Genomic DNA, 22326 nt, shown 5'->3' with positions numbered 1-22326 from the left:
CATCAACCTTTATAGGGGATGCCAGCAACAAACTGTTAACCTGTCCACAGGAAATTAAAGGCATATGGAAAGAATACTTTTAGTAGCTTCTGAATGCAGAAAATCCCACAGAATCTGCACTAAAAGAGGGAAGAAAAAGCTTATTTTAGAAGAAGTAAGAGCAGCATTAAGGAAAGTGAAGTCAGGGAAAGTAGCCGGCTCAGATGAGGTCACATTTAATATGATCAAGATGCTGGGTGAGTTAATGGAACTCCTAGCAGTATGGATGAAAAGGTATATCCCAGATGACTGGAGACTAAGCATTCTAGTGACCTTGAACAGAACCAAAGGAGACACTCGGTTGTGAGCAGTAAAGCTATCAGACCCCTGTCACAATGCATGAAAGTACTGGAGAGAGGGATAAACAAATACATAGAATAGTAGAAAGTAAGATGGGAGTTGAAGTTTGGATTCAGGTCAGTTTGCAGTACAGCCAACCCACTGTTTGCAGATGTGAGACAGATAGTTGAGAAGAAACTAGGTTCATAGGACTATATTAGGCTATTGGTCCGGAGGCCCTTATAAGCCTAGCTAAGAATTTTGCCCATGTTCCCACAAACTCAGCACCTGTTTCCACTGTCCAGCAGGAATACAGGTGGGATCACAGGGTGGTATTTTTTGTTTCCCATCCAGTCTACCAGGTTCTTCTTAAAGAGGGCTAGTAAGCTACCCTGCTTGACATATGGGGGAGTCTTTGGGACAGAAATCTATCCCACCAAGAAGTTCTATTAATGTCATAGACCAGGTTGAGGCCTTTCATGCGGGTTGTGCAAGTATAGTTTGTCTAATGGATCTGCAGCAACTCCATCAAGGCTAGGGTCTAAGACAGCCTTGTATGCCACACACAGGTCACCTCTGATCAGTCTGTATGAGATCGAGTAGAGGGAAAGGGCTTTTAGCCTATCTTTATAGGATAGGTGTTTGAGACCCTGTGAAGAAGGCCTTGTGATTGTCCGTACTGGATGTGGCCAATATGGACTCTGTTAGCCTTAGAGGATTTCACCAGTGACCTTATTGGCTTGTTCAGACAAAGGAGATATTGCTTCCAACTTGTCAACTAGTCCTTCTTGGTCCTGGACAGCAATTGTTTTTTTTATTATAGAGTTTGTTTATTGTTGCTGTCCACCATACACATTTACTTTTTCTTGAGGAAGATGATTTGGTTCTGTCAGGTATTGCTGAGTCCATGCAGCCATGTAGGCACTCGTATAGTTTTTTGGTGTAGGCTTGGACATTAATACTCATTCCAACTGAAGGGACAGTGGCTGTGAAGCTGCTTATACCTGCTTTCAGGAGGCTGTAGTTAGCTTTGGAAAAGTGTTTTTCTTTGACTCTGGCAAGGGGGGGGGGGTCAAGGGAGATGGTGACTTCAAAAGTGATCACTTTATGGTCAGATCTTACCAAGGGGGATGACACTGTATGGGTGCTATGGTGGCTGCTCATGTTGGTTAGTACCATGTCCAGGATATTTCCACCTCTTGTGGGAGTGCTGACCAGCTGATCCAATGCACTGGCATGGATAATGTCGAGGAATCTCTGGGCATTCATGTTTGGGTTAGAATAAGTCTTCCACTCTATGGTTGGGTAGTTAATCACCCAGGATCAGGGTAGAGGGTTGAATCTTGATGGATTCAAGTAAGTCCAGATAGGTGGAGTGGGCCTCCTGAGTCATGGCTGGGGGTCTGTAACCAGCTATGATTTGAATAGGTGCTTTGTCAACTGTTAACTGCACCTGAAGTGTCTACTGTGCATCATTCTGTTTGAACAGCCTGGTGGTGTGTATGTCTTTGATAAATATTGAAATTCCATCTCCTTTGGATTTGTAGCTCTCCGTTTGGGATCTGAAAGTATGGTAGGATGAGTAACCTGGTAATCCTTGGGTTCTCTCCGCACCTTTGAACCAGGTTTCAGTGACTGCACAAATGTCAGCATCTTCCAGTGTGAGGAATGCTTACAATGATTGCAATTTCATGTTAATACTCCTAGCATTTAGCAGCATGACCTTTAAATTTCATTTAAAAGAATTTTTCACATTGGTAATTCTGTACTCTTGACTTTGCCTAAAAAAGGCACTATAGGGGAGGCAAGAGCCTTTGCCCAAAGCCTGAAGCCCAGGGGAGACAGATAAAGACTATGTCCTCCCAGGCTGACAGGTACTGGAGCCCTTTGGAAGGATACCAGAAACTAGAAATGGAGAAAGAGTTCAGCTAGGCATTCCTAAACTTGGGGAAAAACATATAACAAGGTCCCAAGAAATCTGAGTTGGGCAGCCCTGAGGTGGTTCAAAGTCTCAGAAAAATTAAGAGTTAATGCAGGCTATGTACACAATCCAATAACACAAGTATGAACAGTGTTCAGACCATCAGAGGGGTTCTCGCACAGGGCGGATGTGCATCAGGGTTCATCTATGAGCCCACTGCTGTTCATTCTGATGATGACCTACATTTGCAAACAGATTGGAGGGGACAGATCAAGCTGCTGAATGCAGACAGTGTGGCATTACAGACAGACTATGAAGAAGAATTTCTGCAAAGGATAGGGAAATTGAATGCAAAACTGAAGGCACGCTGGCTGAAACTAAGTTTAGATAAGAGTTATGACAGAAAATGGGGAAATCAGAAGAAGATGAGAATTGCGATAAAAGGTAAAATAGTGGAACATGCTAGTATCAGGGATTAGTTGGGAAGTCTGAATGAGGAGGTCAGAGCTAGTATCAGAGGTGCTTCAGCCAACTGGCACAGTGTGTCAGAGATAGTGCATGACAGCTGAATGCTAAAGAAGCTGAAAATAAAGATGCACAAAACAGTAGTGTGACCAGTACTACTGTATAGTACCGAAATGTAAGCAGTGAAAGAAGAGCAGGTGAGGAAACCAAAAGTAATGGAGATCAAGCGCCTTTGGCTGATGGTCAGATGCACACTGTTGGACATACAAAGAAGTGAGGACATCAGAGGAGAAGCCCAAGTAGCTCCAATTGCAGGGAAGGTCAAACATAATGGTTTACATAGATTTGGGCTCGTACCGGAAAGCAGCACTCTTGTGCTCAATGTTTTCTGGAATTCAAAAATACAAATGCCTTGGATCAACTTATCCACACCCCCATCAGGGGCAGTAATATCCTACACCTGGTCATTAGCAACATGGGCAACTGGTGTTCCACACCAGAGGTCAATTCCTCGTTGATCAGATCCGACCACAAGCTAATCACCCTAGACATCCACATCCCACCCCCACCCCCCATTAGGAAAATCACCGTAACAAAATTTCTCCAAAGCCAACTTCACGCTTCTTAAGACAGAAGTGGCAAACTTCACGACACCCATGCTGATGGACAATAGAGGTACAACTGCTGAATCCTATACAAATTCACTTTATAAGAACTTACACGAGAGCATGGATCGTGCAATCCCTAACAGAACCAAGATGCTATCCTACAGAAAAAGGAAGCCAATCTGGTGGTCCCCTGCCATAAACAAACTCTACAACAGAAGAAAGAGACTGTTGCAAAAAAGAATAAATTCACATGATTGGAGTAAATTCCTGGTCAGCCTCAGTAAGAAGCTGAGATCCCTTATAAAATCCTCCAAAGCTAGTTACAAAAACAAAATTGCCACTGATTCTAAAGGCAACTACAAAGCATTTTCTAGCTATGTCAAGAATCTCAGTGGCAACACTCGGATCTGATGTGAGTTACAGCACAATGGCACTAAATATACAGAACCAACTGATACTGTCAACATCCTGGCAGATAAGTTCAGAGCTAACTTTACCCTTCTCTCACCCCCTAAAGGACCCATCTCTATACCGGAAGAATGCAAAGTTCCTGTAATCACAGCTGCACAGGTAAAAAACACACTCTCCAAAGCCAAGAACACAGCATCCATGGGACCTGACAACATCCCAGGCTATGTTCTACATGAACTACAGAATGAACTGGCACCCCACCTAAGTACCATGTTCAGTCATAGCCTCACCTCAGGTTTTGTGCCCACTGAATGGCACACATCAATGGTTATCCCACTCCACAAAGGGGAAGCCACCACGAACCCCGGGAACTACCGCCCCATTAGCCTGATGAGCCTGGTCTGCAAGGCTATGGAATGTATCATCATGGAACTTATAAACAATGACACTGGTAATTTCCAAACTCTGGACCCTACCCGGTTTGGGTTTGTAAAAGGCAGATAATGTCTCCTAAACCTGATAGACTTCTTTGAAGCTGTCACCAAAGCCGTAGATGAGGGTAAGGTGGTTCACACAGCCTATCTAGATCTCACCAAGGCTTTCAACACCATCCTCCACTCTGAAATTATAGATAAACTCACTAAACTAGATATAAATCCATATGTCACAAGATGGGTTGCCAACTGGCTCACTGACAGAACCCACATTGTGAAAGTAGCAGACTCTAAATCCAACTTCAGACCAGTGACAAGTGGAGTACCACAGGGTTCAGTCCTGTGTCCTCTCCTGTTTGGTATCTACTTCTCTGAAGTACAAGCTAACACAGAAGGTCTTTGGCTAACAAAGTTTGCAGATGACTGCCAGCTAGGAGCCATAATCAAAACTCCTAATGATGTGGACATCCTACAAAAGGGCCTCACTGAGACAGATGCCTGGTGTCAAAGCCATGGCCTCAAGCTCAATGCCAAAATGTGCATTGTCATCCCTTTTGGTAAAAACTCTGTACCCATGAACTACCACATAGGCGGTAGTTTACTTAACACCAAAAGTGTGATAAGAGACCTTGGGACACAGGTGGACAGTAGTCTCTCCTTTGATAATCACAATTTGCACAGTAGTCAGGAAATCCTTCTATGTGGCACATGTCATCACAAAAGGTTTTTCATCCAGGAAAAAAAGAGGTCATTGTTCCCCTCTGGTCATCACTCATTAGACCCATTATAGAATACAATGCCCCTTTTGGTATGTACCTCATAAGACATCTACAACAACTGGAAAGGCCGCAGAAATATCTCACAAAGAGGATTACCAGCCTCAAACAGATGCCCTATGCAGACTGTCTCAAAAAACTTCAGCTTTACTCCGTCGCATATCGCCTGCTCAGAGCTAATCTCTGCCTAACATTTATTTATTTGTTTATTTATTTAAATTTGTTGTCCGACTGGATGTGGGTCCATTTTCAGCGGAGGCCCGGGGAGAAAAGCTCCACAGTAAAATAAACAGCCAGTAGTTGCATTGGATTACATAGCGATTAACAATTTAACATAGAAATTACTTACAACATATTTACAGATGAAGAACATAGTACATCAGTAGACAACTAGAATCTTTATCTGTGAAGTACATAACAGGCATTAACAAATGTAACAATGAGAAGTTCCTGCTGTATAATAAGTACTAGGCTTATGAGCATCTGAGCTTGCTATCATCAAGGTAGTTAGTGGAGGTGAAAGAAAGGTAGTAGTTGGATGGGGTGGATGATATTAGAGTGGGAGTTGCAAGGGCATAGCCAGCATGTTTTTAGGTGCGCTTTTAGTAAAGTTTTGAAGTTGGTGCATGATGGTACGGAGGTAATTGTGGGTGGGAGTGAGTTCCATAATTTGGCTATGGCGCAAGAGAATAGTGCTTCACCAGCAGAGTTATTGGCTTTAGTGATCTGCAAGTGATTTTTGTTGCTGGATCTTAGTGGTCTGGTGGTGCGATAGGGTTGGAGTAGATTCTGGAGGGATGGGACATTTAGTGGATGGTTTACTAGTTTGTGGGTGAGTGAGAGTTGATACCACTGAAGGAGGTGAGGGAGTTCAAGCCAGCCCAGTTCAGCAAGTGAGAGACAGTGGTGACTACAGTAGGATGCCCCTGTGGCGAATTTGGCGATTTTGTTGTAGCAGGTCTCTAGCTTGTTTAGATCACATTGCCTTAGGTTGGTATATACTGGAGAGGCATAAAGTAGGGTGGAGATGAGGTGGGAATTTGCTGTTGAAATCTTTGCTGCTTTGGTGAGAAATTGTTTATTTCTGTATAATGCTCCTAGTTTTTTGAGGACTTTTTTTATGGTCATGGATATGTGAATGTCAAATTTTAGTTTATTGTCTATTTCCACTCCTAGCAATTTGCAAACATACAAAGCTATGTCAAACCCAGAGCTGTTGGACATGCTCCACTTAAAGAAATCCCAATTCCTCCGAGCTACACGGTCTAGGGACCTAAACCTTGTCACCACAATAAACAGAACATGCTGGAGGGATAGATTCCTGTCCCAGAGACTTCCCATAGTCTGTAACAAACTATCTGTCTATATCAAACAAAGCTCCTCATTAGCACTCTTCAAGAAAAATCTTGATGATTGGATGGGAGATAGCAAATTCACCCTGGGGATCACTTCTGTGGCTCTGCTCAGCAGGGGCACAGGAAAATAATTTTCTTGAGTGGCGAAAACCAGGGTACCATTTAGCTAAGTTTATATAGGCCCTAGGGCCAATAGCCTAGTACCTACCCATGAACCTATATGGCGAAGATTTGGGAGAGACAGGATGAAAGAAAGCAAGAGGAGACAAGAGTATCTTTCAAAGAGAACAGACCTGCAAAAGTCAGGCATGACTGTCAAAGAAGGTAGAAGAGTTGCATTGAACTGAGAGAGATGGCGACTGTTTGTATGACACCCAGACTCTATGGAGAAAAGGGAAAAAGGGGGTTGATGACGACTGATTTACCTCAGACACTTGTATGAGTTTATAAGAAATCACAACTCGCTGATGGTAGAGAAGACAGTCACACGATTATATTTGTCAAGTAATTCTATAAACTGATGCATATCTGTGGAGGCATGAAGATGAACTTATGTACTCAAGTATAAACATGAATGTGAAGGGATCTATACTGTAATCTAAGGCACAACCTACCCTGCTTGCTTATATGCCAACTTAAAATATATACAGTGAGGTAATTCTTTTTCATGGATTAAAACTGCAGTGTTATTGGTTCATTTCCAGAAATCAGTTGTTTTACATAACCTTTGTCATGTACACTTCACTTTTCCTTGACACTTAATTCTTTTACATTTGTGTAATGCCCATTTGGTCATCAGTTCACACCTTCATCAAGCATGATTTTTTGGATACAGCTTCTAGGAATGAGGTCTCCTTTGGCATCTTGGGATGTCTGGACATCACTTTCTGAGATTTCCCTCTTGACTGTCATCCATCCCCTTTTACCTGGGAGTTCTATTTCCTAGGATTCCTTCCCGGTGTATACCAAGAATGGTCCCCAATATTACATTTAAATGGAAGTTTTTTACCATATTGTCAAAACTATGTAGAGATGTTGTGTCCTCCCTTTTCTCAAGTACTTTTCAATTACGATCACTTTTCAAAAAGTCTGTTATGAGAAGCTGCAGCACATGTCCTTGCATTCTTTGCATTTCAAAGTCAAAGTTTACTTTATTGTCATTTAGAACTACACATGTTTAGCCTAAATGAAATGTCATGCTTCAGCTCAATTCTTGGGATTACAGAGGAAAGTGAAACAACGCATACAAGTAGAGGAATAAACATAACTAACAAATACAATACTACTCCCAGTACATACAAGAAAGAGGAGAGACATTTACCAACACTCGTATACAAAAGAATATCCTCCCCTGAGTTAAATTAACTACCCTATTTCCTTTAACAGTTCAAACAGGTGGCCTTCGACTGGGCGTCACCACCTATTGTGTGACTGTAACAGTGTTCCTTTTTTGTCAGCCTCCATATGAGAGTTCATTGAGGTTATATTCTGCATTCATTCGTACTTGTACTTGTTATCTGTAATAAAACCTAGTCAGAAAGAAAAGTAGAATTTCCCAGGTATTTGACCAGATTTTTCAAAGTCAGTGTATAACCTTGAATCACCTCCTGAAAAGAAATCCTAGGTCTAGTGACATTTATCAGGTTACTGAAAAATAAGTAAATAAACAGACATCATAAACCCAGATGAACTATTGTGCATCATAGATCTATCCTTCAGCACTGTAGATCCACACAAAGAAGTCCATATTACCTATGTGTACTGCTAGATCCACATGTGGCATTCTGCATGGTGAATGCATACTGCTAGATCCACACAAGGCATTCTGTATTACATGTGTGTACTCCTAGATCCACACAAGGCATTCTGTATTACATACGTGCACTCCTAGATCCACACAAGGCATTCTGTATTACATATGTGTACTACTAGATCCATACAAGGCATTCTGTATTACATATGTGTGCTCCTAGATCCACACAAGGCATTCTGTATTACATGTGTGTCCTTCTAGATCCACACAAGGCATTCTGTATTACATATGTGTACTCCTAGATCCACACAAGGCATTCTGTATTACATATGTGTACTCCTAGATCCATACAAGGCATTCTGTATTACATATGTGTGCTCCTAGATCCACACAAGGCATTCTGTATTACATATGTGTACTCTTAGATCCACACTAGGCATTCTGCATTACATATGTGTACTCTTAGATCCACACAAGGCATTCTGTATTACATATGTGTACTCTTAGATCCACACTAGGCATTCTGTATTACATATGTGTACTCTTAGATCCACACAAGGCATTCTGTATTACATATGTGTACTCTTAGATCCACACTAGGCATTCTGCATTACATATGTGTACTCCTAGATCCACACAAGGCATTCTGTATTACATATGTGTACTCTTAGATCCACACAAGGCATTCTGTATTACATATGTGTACTCTTAGATCCACACAAGGCATTCTGTATTACATATGTGTAGTCCTAGATCCACACGAGGCATTCTGCATTACATATGTGTTCTCCTAGATCCACACAAGGCATTCTGTATTACATATGTGTACTCCTAGATCCACACAAGGCATTCTGTATTACATATGTGTAGTCCTAGATCCACACGAGGCATTCTGTATTACATATTTGTACTCCTAGATCCACACAAGGCATTCTGCATTACATATGTGTACTCCTAGATCCACACAAGTCATTCTGCATTACATATGTGTACTCCTCGATCCACACAAGGCATTCTGCATTACATATGTGTACTCCTAGATCCACACAAGTCATTCTGCATTACATATGTGTACTCCTAGATCCACACAAGGCATTCTGCATTACATATGTGTACTCCTAGATCCACACAAGGCATTCTGCATTACATATGTGTACTCCTAGATCCACACAAGGCATTCTGCATTACATATGTGTACTCCTAGATCCACACAAGACATTCTGTATTACATATGTGTACTCCTAGATCCACACAAGGCATATTCTGTATTACATATGTGTAGTCCTAGATCCACATGAGGCATTCTGCATTACATAAGTATAGTCATAGAATGACATGAGACAGTCTGCATTGCTCATGTATACTCAGAGCCATATGAGGCATTCTGCATTATGGATTTGTACTCATAGATCCACAAAAGGCATTCTGCATTACATACGTCTTCTCAAATATCGACATTAGAAATTCTGAATTACATGTGTGTACTCACAGACCCACAAGAGGCGTTTTACACTACATATTTCTACTTGTTGATCAACAAGACACATCTTACATTATAGACATAGTCCCCAGCACAAGAGACTGGTGGTCGTTCATACTACTTGTATACTCCAGGCCTTTGTACACCGTAAACCATTCTGCATAATTTGCATATTTCTGAACCCCAGTGATGGCTTAAGCATTTTTGTGCTTCAAGTAAACATATCCTGCTGTTGTACATCCAAATAATCTGTAGTGCATCAGCAGTTTCCTAGACCGTGTTGACTCAGTGTGACACGCAGATTGTGTAGATTAATGATTCAGTGTGTAACACATATTTGTTTGACACACAGGTTGTGCCGATTCATGAGTGATTTTATATAACAGACCTGTTTGACAACATTGTTAACCCATATAAACAGTCTGTAGCTATAACTGCCCTTCGCCAATCCTGTAGGATCACACAAGTTGTTCTGTTGTTGGTAACTGTTATTGCCCACAAAGATTCTCATAAGCTATTTAGTATTACAGAACGGTTCCCCAAACATATACGTCCACTTTGACCATTTTTTGTCACACAGCTACTCCTTAGCATTATAGACCCACAAGTGTTATTTTGCATCATGTTTCTGTACACCAGTCCGACAACTGTCCCATACTGCGGAATTTGCTAGTTCTCTTCTATATGAAGTTCCTAAACAATATTGCTTATTGAATATAATTAAAACAGCAAAGGGTTGATGTAGCGGTTAAGGTGTTTACCTCAGAGACAAAAGGTACAGGTTTTGATTTTCAAGTTTGAAAGGGAAATTGAATGAGGTTAAAAAGACTCACAAGGCCAGTTAGTGTAGTACTTACCAATGAAAAAAAGCATTTATATTGCTTAAATACTAACCTGAAGTAAAGTGTGAATTTTTTATAGGGTGAGTTTGTCATAACGGTTAAAGTCTTTTTCAATCATCCATTTGAATTCATGCATTTAAAGCAAATGAAAATAGTATATTAGAACAGTTCCACTGAAGTAATGTTTTTGTGTTCTGATGCAGAAAACACAAAGTACAGAGTTTGATGCTGACCTCTGGATAATAGCTAGGCTTAAAATGGCCCTTGAGGGCAATTAGCCTAGCATTCACCAGAAAGCTTAGGGCAGCCTGGTCAATTCATTATTTCTGTACTGGTTTCCTCATTGTAGAGGTAATATTTGTATTCAGTACTCCCATCAGTTGTCTTTAAAAACCTTTTCTGTATATAAGAACAATCTGATTGTTGGGTTCTTGTGCTGACTCAGGTCGTAGGTCATGGCCCTTCCACCATAATTTGTACCGGCTTCTTTCCAGTTACTGGTCTTTAAAGTGGGACTAAACCCACTTTGCATCTTGAAGCTAATGAGAATCTGCTACTGGAAATATGGCCTTTTGCCTGTCCTGTATGTCCTGAGTGGCAGTGTTCTCATCTGAGATATCTAGGCTCCATAACAGAAACTGTTTTTGCAGAGAACTAGACACATCAGACACTCCATGATTTCCCTCCTAACTTTCATATTTCCTTCCTACTGTCTTACCTGTATATAACTGTATATACCGCCATCACATGCAGTGACTCCTGTAGTATGTCAGGTTGCACTTTACCCCAGGTAATTTGCTTCCACTGCCATGCTAACTATACCTTCATAGGTTGTTGTCCCTTTGCCCCTTCTAGTCATACCAGTGAGTTCTGTCTTATTCCCAGATATCCAGTGTTATAGACAAATATCCTGCCACTCTGCTAGAAGGCTAGCCTGCTCTTGTCCTTTAAGGAAGATGTAGGGATAGAACTGACATTGTAATGTACGGCCATTCAGCTTGACTGTTTCTTTTCTTTTTGTTTCCCAGGAACATGCTTGTGGTTTGGAACAATTCGTTACACTCCAGTTTGAAAAACTACACCAGTTTCTCCATTTCAAGGGACAGAAACTCATTCAGCAGCTTAAGAATGAAGAAGGAAGAGTTCTGAAAGAGATGGAAGAAGATCTTGACTGCATTAAAATTAAAGTTATAGACACCTATGTAACAGGGTTTGATGCCAAACTGAAGATGAAGAATGAAGAAGTGGAGAGACTGGTAGAGATGGAAGGAAATTCAGAAGACATTAAAAAGTACGCTGTGCCAGCTCAAGGGACATTTGGCTTCTTAACCGTAAGCATATTGTTTTGCTTTACATGACTGAACTGTTGTTTTAGAGATGAAATTTTGAGGTTGCAGTTGCCATGAATAATCCACTGAAATAAAACCTTAACCAGTAGTCTGAGGTAAAATAGTATGCCTAATTTTGTATTATTCTTTTTTCATCCTGTGTTTAAAAATGCTTGTATAAGTGAGTCCTCTTTTGTTTTAAATGCATGAATTCAAATGTATGATTGAAAATAGAATATTAGAACAGTTCCACTGAAGTAATGTTTTTGTGTTCTGATGCAGAAAATAATTTGTTGAGGACTTTGTACTAAGTATTGAACACAAGGGAGATAATAACACAGCACACTGCAAAACAAATCAAAAGTTTATTATGACAGAACATGTGTGAAAACACTGCTTTCAAAACAGACAAAAATGCAAGTGCCAAAACAGGGAAAAAGACCTGCATGCTTCCTTCATGGGAGGCAGCGAGTTCTATGTTCTCTGAAACTTTAATAAACAGTTTTCTGTTTCAGTTCTTCAGGTAATGTTGCATCTGTGTACATGATCACAGTAGTACTGAAATGACCTTTGGCATTCTGTTGTCGTTGTGTATGCCATATTACCTTACTGGAAGTACTTTTGAAATACCCTGACTTTGAGCTTTCAACTTTGTTAAAATTACTTTTATACAATTTTAGGTCAAGAGAGAACTTTGCTACAACTAAAATGGGGATGAAGATATCAGTTGGCTCCAAATTTAATAACTGTATATTAAAACTTTCCAAAATATGAAGCCTGCATTTGGCACAGTGCATGTTAAATCGCTTCTTTTTCAGACGTTACCTGTCTTTTTGGCTTGGCATCCATCACTGGTGGTGTTACTGATGAAAGATTAGCCTTCGGTGAATGGGAGTTCATGGTTTCCCTGATTCACTGCCCATGATACAGGAACTGTGCAGTAACTAGCAGCAGATAAAAATCAGACCTTCTCAAGTTTGTAGCTGACAATCTTGTTTTCACATGCTGAACTTAAAATCTTTTTTTTTGTTTGTTTTTCTTTTTGTTGCCTCGCAAACCAAATTGATCACCATTTTTTTTTTTAAGTATTATGTATATATATGTGTGTGCGTGTGTGTGTGTGTGTGTGTGCGCGTGTGTGTGTATATATATATATATATATATATATGGGTGTACTTTCCTACAACGAAAATTCACTTTTTCGAAATGGGAAAGTACATCCCCACTTAAGCAAATGTGCACTTTAACGAAAGTGCAGTTTTACTTAAACTCACTAGACTGAACCTACCGCACCACAATGGAGGACATTGAAAAATGGGCTATGTCCTCCACTGTGGTGTGATAGTCACGGACCTTAAGGTTAGGGCATGGATCAAGGTAAGGGGATAGCCCTACTAACTATCCCCTTACCCTAACTCATGCCCTATCCATAAGGTCCGTGACTGCTAGCCCGTTTGGTCTAGTGAGTTTGCTAGAGTGCACTTTCGCGTTAGTGTGGGTGTACTTTTGAAGTTCGAAGTAGTGAACTTTCGTTCTTCAAAAGTACACCCATATATATATATATATATATATATATATATATGTCAAATGATCAAGTTTTCAGAAACTCAAAATTCATACAGATGAGACAATATGATCAGGGACGTCGGGAGGCATACGCACTGTACTGATTTCAGTACAACTTATTTAGAAGGGGGGTAGCTTTTTAATTTTTCACTTGTTTTTTATTTTTGCGCTTTACTGCATGATGACGTCAGCTCATCAGGGCAGCCAGTCAGAATGGAGCTCACCGCGCATGTATTTCTGGCCGGTTCAAATGCTTTTCGAGAGGGAGGATTTAAGCGTTATGTTGGTCGAGCGGGAGGATTTAAGCATTATGTTGGTCGAGCAGGAGGATTTACACGTTATGTTGGCCTCGCTTCAACTAAGGATTTTATTTAGAAGGTCTTGCAACCGAGGGTTGGTGAGTAAGGTGTGTGTGTGTGTGTGTGTGTGTGTGTGTGTGTGTGTGTGTGTGTGTGTGTGTGTGTGTGTGTGTGTGTGTGTGTGTGTAAATGCCCCAGGTGGGATGTACTGGTGATTACTCATGGTGGTATGGTAGGGAATACCTCAGGCTTGAACCCTGTACCTTGTATGCAGGTGTTAAAGACCTGAATTCCCTACCCACCACCATTTGTAAAAAAAATTGCAGATTTTTGCCTCATATTTGATCTGATGATCTATTCCTCATATCTGTGGTTTTTAAATATTGCAATGCTTGAAATTTGATGGTGCAGTGGTAGCAATGTAGCATTGATGCCTCACAGCTGTAGGTTCTTGGGTTTGGTTCTTGGCTGGGGTGCCTTCTTTGTGGGGAGGGTCTGTATCTTCTCCCTGTGTTTGTGTGGGTTTGCTTTTGTGTCCTCCCATGTTACAAAGACATGTCTGCATTATTTTTTCCTGGGCCTCTGCTGAGAATTGTTTTTTTTTTGTTCCAAGTCAGACTGTCCTGATTAACAAATTGACAGGCATTTAAATTTCAGTCTTCAGGTTTCTGAATGTTTACTTCCTTGCATATTTGATGGTGCAGTGGCAGTATTGTTGCCTCACAGCTATATGTTTTCTGGTTTGATTCTTGGCTGGGGTGCCTTCTGTGTGGAGTCTGCATCTTATCCCTGTGTTTGTGTGGATTTGCTCTGGTGTCCTGCCATTTTACAAAGACATGTGTCTACAGTATTTCTCCCTGGGCCTCTGCTGAAAATTGTTTTTGTTTCGTCAGAAGTAAAATTGACAGGCATTTGAATTTCAGACTTCATATTCTTCAGAAAATACATAGTAAAACAACTTTTTATTCTAGCAATAAATATATAGTAACACAACCTTTTTATAGCAATTTTTTAAGTTTATGACTATTTGAAATTTGTCCTTATTTTTGGGACTGTAATACCCTGTTATTGGCTTTGTCCAGGTTTTTTGTGCTAAGGTTGACAGCTATGGCAAGAACTGAATTCACTGAATATGTTTGAGGGCTGTATTCCCTCATTACTGGGTTTGTCCAGGTGTTTTGTGCTAAGAGGTTGACAGCTATGGTGAGAACTGAATTCATTAAATGATAGCCATTTAAGTTTCAGTCTTCCTCTCTTTCACAAAGCAGGTGATTTGGCATAGTGGTATGTTGTTCTGACTATTTTGCACAGGGACCTTGGCAGTAAAATGTATGATGGTAACACAGCATTTTATTCTAGCAGCTTTCCAAGATTATACAAGCAATGTTTAATGTGTTCCTGTTTTTTGCCCTTTTGACCCACCCCAATAAATTTGGCTTTTTCCAGACTTGTTGTGCTGCGAAGTTGAGATGTAGTTGAGTATTGCGTAGATTTTACAAGGAGCAGAGAGCTGCAGGGGAAGAGAAGTTTAGTGCTGATTATGCTAAATCGGCTCACATTGCTAGTAGCACAACATGTTGTGTACTTGCTTTTAATGCAGAAGGTTGTTGGTTCTACTCCCATAAGGGGTGAATGCTGCTGTACTGAAAGTTAAGACACTAACTATGAGCCTGTTATCAGTTTGCCATCCATTTCCTATTGCAATATTACTAGCTTATTTTTAATGTAATTTAGGCAATTTATTCCTCAGGGGCATCAGGCACTTTATTTTTCTGTGAAGCCATGAAATATAAAGGTGATTGCTAGCAGCAACCTCTTCATTAGTTAGATTTATTTAACGTGGAATTATTTAGATGACTTTTTTACTACTTCAGAGATTGTGCATATTATTTACTGATAATGGTGGACTGTAGAAGTTTGAGTAGACTTTTATGATGGAAATGTTCTGAATTGAGCAGTTTTGTTTCATTGTTTACTGGAAAAATGTTCAAAGCAATAGGAAGGTGTATCAAAGAGCACATGTATGTTTCATATGCAAGGGGCCTATGATTTAAAAGCAGCCCAGAATTAATTTTTATCTGCCACGGGTAAAATTTATTTTTCTTTGAAAGTGGGTTTTAATGTTGTTTCAATGAATGTGAGTTTCAAGGGCAGAGAGGTTTTAATGCCAAGTTTGTTTAGCAGATGTCTTAGTGTTTGTGCTGTAAAATGCAAAATAAAACTTTCAAATGAAGTTCAAATCATCATAGAAGTAAATCAGTATGCACATTAGGTAGGGGTGTGTGTGTGTGTGAATGAAACATCCTAGTTAGTGGTAGCAGGTGGTTAGTAATTTACTCAAGCTCAAAACCTGTACCTTGGCTACAGAAAACAAAAGCATAAAGTCTCTACCCCAACTACCATGCTGCATTTTTCAAAGAACTGACATTTCAGGTTAATTTTCAGTTCAAGGAACCGAGTTTGAGTGAATTTATATTATATTACTGAAGAGGCATTACAGCGAATGCCTCTTCATCGACACTAAAAGAGCGAACCGTGAATTACGAGAATGGCCGTAGCTTGGCTGGGGAGGGGGGGTAGCAGTTTGAGAGCTGTCAGTAAAAATTTGAAAATCCTAGCTACACCCCTGAATATGATCAAGTTTCTGAAAACTCAAACATCAAAAAAACACACACACACACACACACAAAATGTTCTTTTTTTTTACTTTTATATGGGGGTCGGGGGGAAACAAGCCCTCCTGCAACCTGCAAATTATATATACTAACTCTGACATCGCACTGCAGTGAAGGAAAGGGTAAAGTTCCCGATTTTCACTGTACCGTGATCGCTATTCAAAAGTTTTGAGTTTTCAAAAACTCGATCATAAGGTCTCGACCATATGAATTTCAAGTTTCTGAAAACTTGATCAACTGATATATATATATATATATATATACACACACACACACATACATATACATGTGTGTGTGTATATATATATATATATATATATATATATATCTACATCTATCTAATATATATATATATATATATATATATATATATATATATATATCTATATAGATATATATATATATATATATATATATATATATATATATATCTATGGGTCTACTTCATATGATCAACAGCTCATATGATCAACATACTGTTCAGAGAGACCAAAACACCTAAAGCTCAAAACGTCGAAAACTCATTTGGTCGAAACTCATAACATCGACACATGAAATTCAAAGCATTATGCCCTTTCCCCACTGCAGCGCAACCCTGGAGTTAGAATAAAAAGTTGGGAGGGTATGGTGGCACAGCCCCCCACATTGGGTGGTGTGGGGGTGCGGAGCCCCCCACATTATTTACATAAATATTGTCATTTTTGTTATAAGTGTCCACGTGTATGTTTAGAATTTATGACGTATGTGGGGGCTCTCCCCGCCACCCCCCACAACTAGTTATTCTAACTCCAGGGTCACGTTACAGTGGGGAAAGGGCATAATGCTTTGAATTTCATGCGTCGATGTTATGAGTTTCGACCAAGTGAGTTTTGGTGTTTTGAGCTTTAGATGTTTTGGTGTCGATGATATGAGTGTCTACCATATGAGCTGTTGATCATATGAAGTAGACCCATATATATATATATATATATATATATATATATATATATATATATATATACACACATACACATACATATATATATATATATATATATATATATATATATATATATATATATATATATCAAGTTATACTTTTATACTTCTGTTTTGAGGTAATAAAAGGGCCATGTACAAATCCTCTTGCTTTGCTACTTTGCAGGTAGCATTTATTTCAGTTAATAGTTTATACATGAGTTCTACTTAACATTATTTGGACTTTTTCCGTGAGCACAGCGTTTCCTAATTAACAGTGGCATGTATTATTTTCTCTCTCTTTTTCTGAAGTCACATAGTTGTTTGGGTTTGGAAGCTTCACATTATTTTATTTGATAAAGAATGATAACAATTGTAACTAATTACAATTTGCTGTTTCTTTTATGCATACAAGAAACTGTATAATTGGCTTTTGTCTAATTAGAATCCCATGCACGTAGCAGTGATTATGTTTCTTCCTTGTTTCCTGCTTGTAGACACTATATTTTGTTACTCTCTCCTGTTATAATTGCTTTTATAAGAAGATAAAGTCAGAATGTTCATTGAAGTCTCTAAAATTAAAATTCTTACACTTTAGCCTCATAATGTGAATGCAGGATACACTGTATAAAAATACTGCTGCTAGGAAATATTAAAGATAAATGACTAAAGAGGTGACAGGCGAGGATGGACGGACAGCATAACTGCTGTAGTGAATATGAATTTTCAAGAAAAAAAGCAGGTGCTGACACACAGGCCTTCTGTACTAAAAGTGTTTGAGATTAGGAAGAGTCCGACAGAACTAAACAATAACAGTGTTATAATTAGGCTTTGTGCTACATTCTGTATTTTCTGTCTTGTCATATTTATACTTGCAACAGCTGAGGATGCGCAGTGTTTTCAGTGGTTTGTTTAAACTTGTGTATGTGGTGTTATTGATATTCACGTGGATGTTTTGTTACTATTCTCAGCGTATCATTTTAATTTATGTTTAATCATTTTGATAGCTATGCTTCTTTTCTAGTTACTGTTCTCCATTATCTGACTTTTAGAGGCTGTAATTATAGAGGGACTGGGGAGAGTTTCTTTTATAATTTGGCTACTTTTATTTTTTTTCTGTTTATTGTCCATCATATTGTCTATGCATTTCTGTATGTATACTTATTTATATTTCTGACTACATATTTTCATCTTTCTTTGACAACCTGGAACTTTAAAATAGATGCCAATTTTGAATAAATCAAAAATATTTCAGTGTTTTTTTTTTTAAATCCAAGGAGCAAATTTAGCTATTATTCAGGAAATGGATATGACTTTAGACCAGCAGGGGAAGTATAAACTAAAAGAATGGATTAATACAATTATATTGTAGCCTCTTCAGTGCATAAAAAGTCAGAAGCAGTTATTTTTCTTAAAAGTCAACTTTATTTAATGATGTTTGGTTTGGGTAAGGATAGTAATTTTTTTTTATTATCTTATAGAACACTAAACCACTACTGATTTTAAATGCTTATTCAGGTTACATTGGGTTTTTGTTGCCTCTTTATTACATATTTTGCCTAAATTTTCCAAGTTTTATGTTATTAGTGGAGTTTAGAATTTCTTCTTTAGATAGGATGTCTAAGGCTACATTTTGTAATGATATATACACACTAAAACAATTATTGAATTACAAGGTGCATACAGACTTGAACTTTTTAGATTCCATGTTAAATAATTCATCTTTGTCTCATCCTGTGGTCTCAAACAAATTGTCAGAATTCATTCCAGAAGATACCATTAAACCATTTTTTCCTCAGATTGTTCTGAAGTACCTGTATTCTGTTCCATCCATCTGCAAACCCCTTTTCCCATTTTTTTCACATGGGGGTCAGGATGTCACATCAACAGTGATGATGTTCACATTGCTGATTGGCTAGCCCTGCCATAGCAGTATACTAATTGTTTGATTTTAATAAAACTGTTGCGGTAAGTTTGGCTGGAACTGTTATTTGAAGCTGGCACTATTATTTACAGTTCTGATTAATGCAAATGGGTCTTCTAAAAGTTTTTTTAACAAAGTTAATCACACTTTATTATCTGTATTTAAGAATATTCAGTCTGTTAGTCTTTCTGACCCATATGGTCTAAAATATGAAAATTTGTTTTAAGCAGCTTAAAACAAATTTTGATATTTTAGACCCATCTAATTATACACGCTGCCCTTTTCAATACAGATACACAATTACTTGCAATGTTTAGCGAATATTTAAAAAAATTACCATGTGTTATTTCCCATTGTTATTCTGTATTTACATATTTGTGCCAATTAGATTAGACAATAACCATGAATTATTTTTACTTCTCAATAAAGCCCACAAGGTACACATGTTTGAATTAGCTATTTATGCCTCAAATGCTTTTGTTAGGGCTCACTTTGATTTTCTCTTTAGTAATGTGTTTAAATCTGATTCTCTTGAATCTTTTATTAACTCTATAATAAAGTGCTACACAGTTTCTTCAACATAAATCGTTATTAATGGTTCTATATCTCCATCTATTTACATTAAGAATGGTGCCTTCCCCTTATTTATTCAGTATTATATAGAACTAGTTTTTACATACTTATTTCATAAATCTTTTATTTCTATTTCCAGAAAATCATGGATTTTTGATCCCCTTTGTTGCCTTTGAGATGATATGACTAGGTATTTTTAAAATCCATATTTGGATATTCTAAACATTTTAAGTGCAATCTTTCCTCTACTCTAAAGCATCCAGTTATGGTGAATGTTTTTACTAAAAGTGATTATTTTACAAATCCTGTCTTACTCACCTCCCATTCCTACTTCATCACAATGGCACTACACGCCGTAGTTTGGTCATCTGTTCATAGATTCCTTTATTCATTCTTCTTTCCTGCTAATCAGTGCAGAGCAAACCTACAAGTAAAAAAAGTAGGCTGTCTAGCATAAATGCCCTGGAGTTCTGTACCCACTTGCCTCTGCTTACTTTCTTGCATTTACTAGACTTGACCCACCATAGTTAGCTCCACACTGTTGTACTGCCATTTTTTTTAATTTCTCCAAATCTTTTGGGTTTCTAATACCATGAAGGGAATGGACCCCTTTCCTAAGTGAAAGTACGATTAAACTTCATGAAATTAGTATTGTTTCAATCTTTGTCACCCAAAAGTGCTCTTCACAGCACCCGTAATGGGCTCAGTAATGACTCCTTCTGCAATTTGTATGGGGTTACATGTATTGGTAACATATCTGAATACGATTGTGGATTCTTTTTTATAAGACCTGTTGATCTTACTACTATTGGAACTATCTGGGTATCCTTTTTTTCCACATTGCTCTTCTTTCTGCTTGCAAATCCTGGTATTTTATGACTTTGTGTTTCTCTGCATGCAAGATGCTGTAGTCACTGGGTGTGACGATTTCAATGATCAATGCTACTCTTATCTTCTTTTCTTGGACCACTATATCCAGTTTTCTAGCATTTATCCTTTGAACTGTTGGTATTGGGTGATCCCATGTGATATAAACTTCATCATTTTCTATGATGCTTTGTGGCTCATGTTTCCAGTGTTTTTCAACCACTTTGATATCATAATGTTTGCACAATCCCCAGTACAACAGTCTCACCACATTATTATGCCTTTCAGTATACAGTCCTTCAGCCATCAGTTTGTTACAACCAGCAAAAAGGTGTGTGACTGTTTCCAGTTCGGTTTTACAAAAACTACATTTGTCTGTTTTTCTTACATGTTCAATGGACTTTGTAAACCAGTGTGTACGTAGCCCACTATCTTGGGCTGCCAATATTAGTCTTTCATTTCTTGGTATAAATTCACCTCTTCGTAACCATTCCTGCATTTGTCCTGATCAACATGAGTTCTTCCAGAAGTTTTCTATACTTGCAGTTATTCACATTTCTTGCCTTCTCATCTGGTCCTTCACTTTATATTCTTTCTTTTGTTTTTTGGCACATTCAGTTGCTGCCTGTTTTTATCTACTTCTGGTTTAATTTCCATTCCTGCTTAACACTGATGCTTCTGCTAAATTAAGCAGAGAAGTCATCTTAGATTAAATCTCCTCATGTTGTTATTTCTGTTAAAGGGATTTGAGTTTTTAGTTCCTGCTGTCATGCTGCTAAAAACTATTAAAAACTTTGACTGTTTGTAAATATTACTTTTATTGCATTGTACTAATATGTGCACTCTACTAATATGTGTTTTTCTATTTGTTTAATTTTGCTTAATTTGTGCACATTATATTTCTCTAATAACTTACTTTTATATTAAATCTGTAATTTGTAATTTTCTGGAGCTTTTTTCCATAGGACTCCATTGAAAACGGGCTCCTCGTGGCCCAATGAACTATCCTGGCAAACAAACTATAAATAAATAAATAAATCACCCTGTACAGCTAACAGAATGATGTCAGACATTTATTTACTGGGGGGGGGGGTGCAGTTTTATCCTTGCAGCATTTTAATTACATTACTTAATAGTATGACAGCTCTTCATAGACAACTCATAAAATCTGATTTACTGATGCCAGTATCACTCTAAAATGCTGTTATGTTAGAGATTACATTTTATGATTGTCATTACTTTCTCAGTTAGATGTTTTAATGTTCTCAGTTTGTGCCTGTATCTGTGTTAAATATATGATGGTCATGTGCATGTAACAGCCCCCCCCCCCCAACAAAAAAAAGATGAATTGTTTCATTCTCTCCCAGTTTCATTTTACCAGTGCTTGTGTCAAGGTTCTGTGGTATTAGGGAGCCAGACATCAGGAGGTTGATTTTTGGGCAGTAGTTATGCAATTTCAGTGCTATTCACAAATGACGGGGATTTCTCTTGACAAACTGGATGTTACATTATATGTAGTAGAAGGAAGGATGAAACACACTGTATGTCCTTTTCAGGTGCCAGAAACCTTTGAGGATGTTGCTATCACTTTCTCAGATGAAGAGTGGAAGATGTTAAGCAAACAAGACCAGGAACTTCACAGGGAAGTGATGGTACAGAACTATGAAACCATGATTTCATTGGGTAAGTATAACCCTATATAAGGAAGTTTTTTTTTTTTTCTGATATATGAATTTCATGTTAAAATGACGTGAGAAAGATATTTTAATTTCTT

General features: G+C 38.4%; 1 protein-coding gene across 1 annotated transcript in view; it reads left to right on the top strand.

Annotated features, from left to right (window-relative positions):
- LOC122812763 (zinc finger protein 2-like) overlaps positions 1-22326 on the top strand; it is a 126212-nt gene that overhangs the window by 89524 nt on the left and 14362 nt on the right. Inside the window, exons 3-4 of the mRNA XM_044084839.1 lie at positions 11392-11694; positions 22109-22235. Coding sequence (XP_043940774.1) covers positions 11392-11694; positions 22109-22235 — 430 coding nt within the window. The remainder of the gene's footprint in view (positions 1-11391; positions 11695-22108; positions 22236-22326) is intronic.

This window comes from Protopterus annectens, chromosome 10.part0 (assembly GCF_019279795.1).
Source record: "Protopterus annectens isolate FY-2018-M chromosome 10.part0, PAN1.0, whole genome shotgun sequence".
Classification (NCBI taxonomy): domain Eukaryota; kingdom Metazoa; phylum Chordata; order Ceratodontiformes; family Protopteridae; genus Protopterus; species Protopterus annectens.
This window is presented reverse-complemented; position numbering and strand designations above follow the sequence as displayed.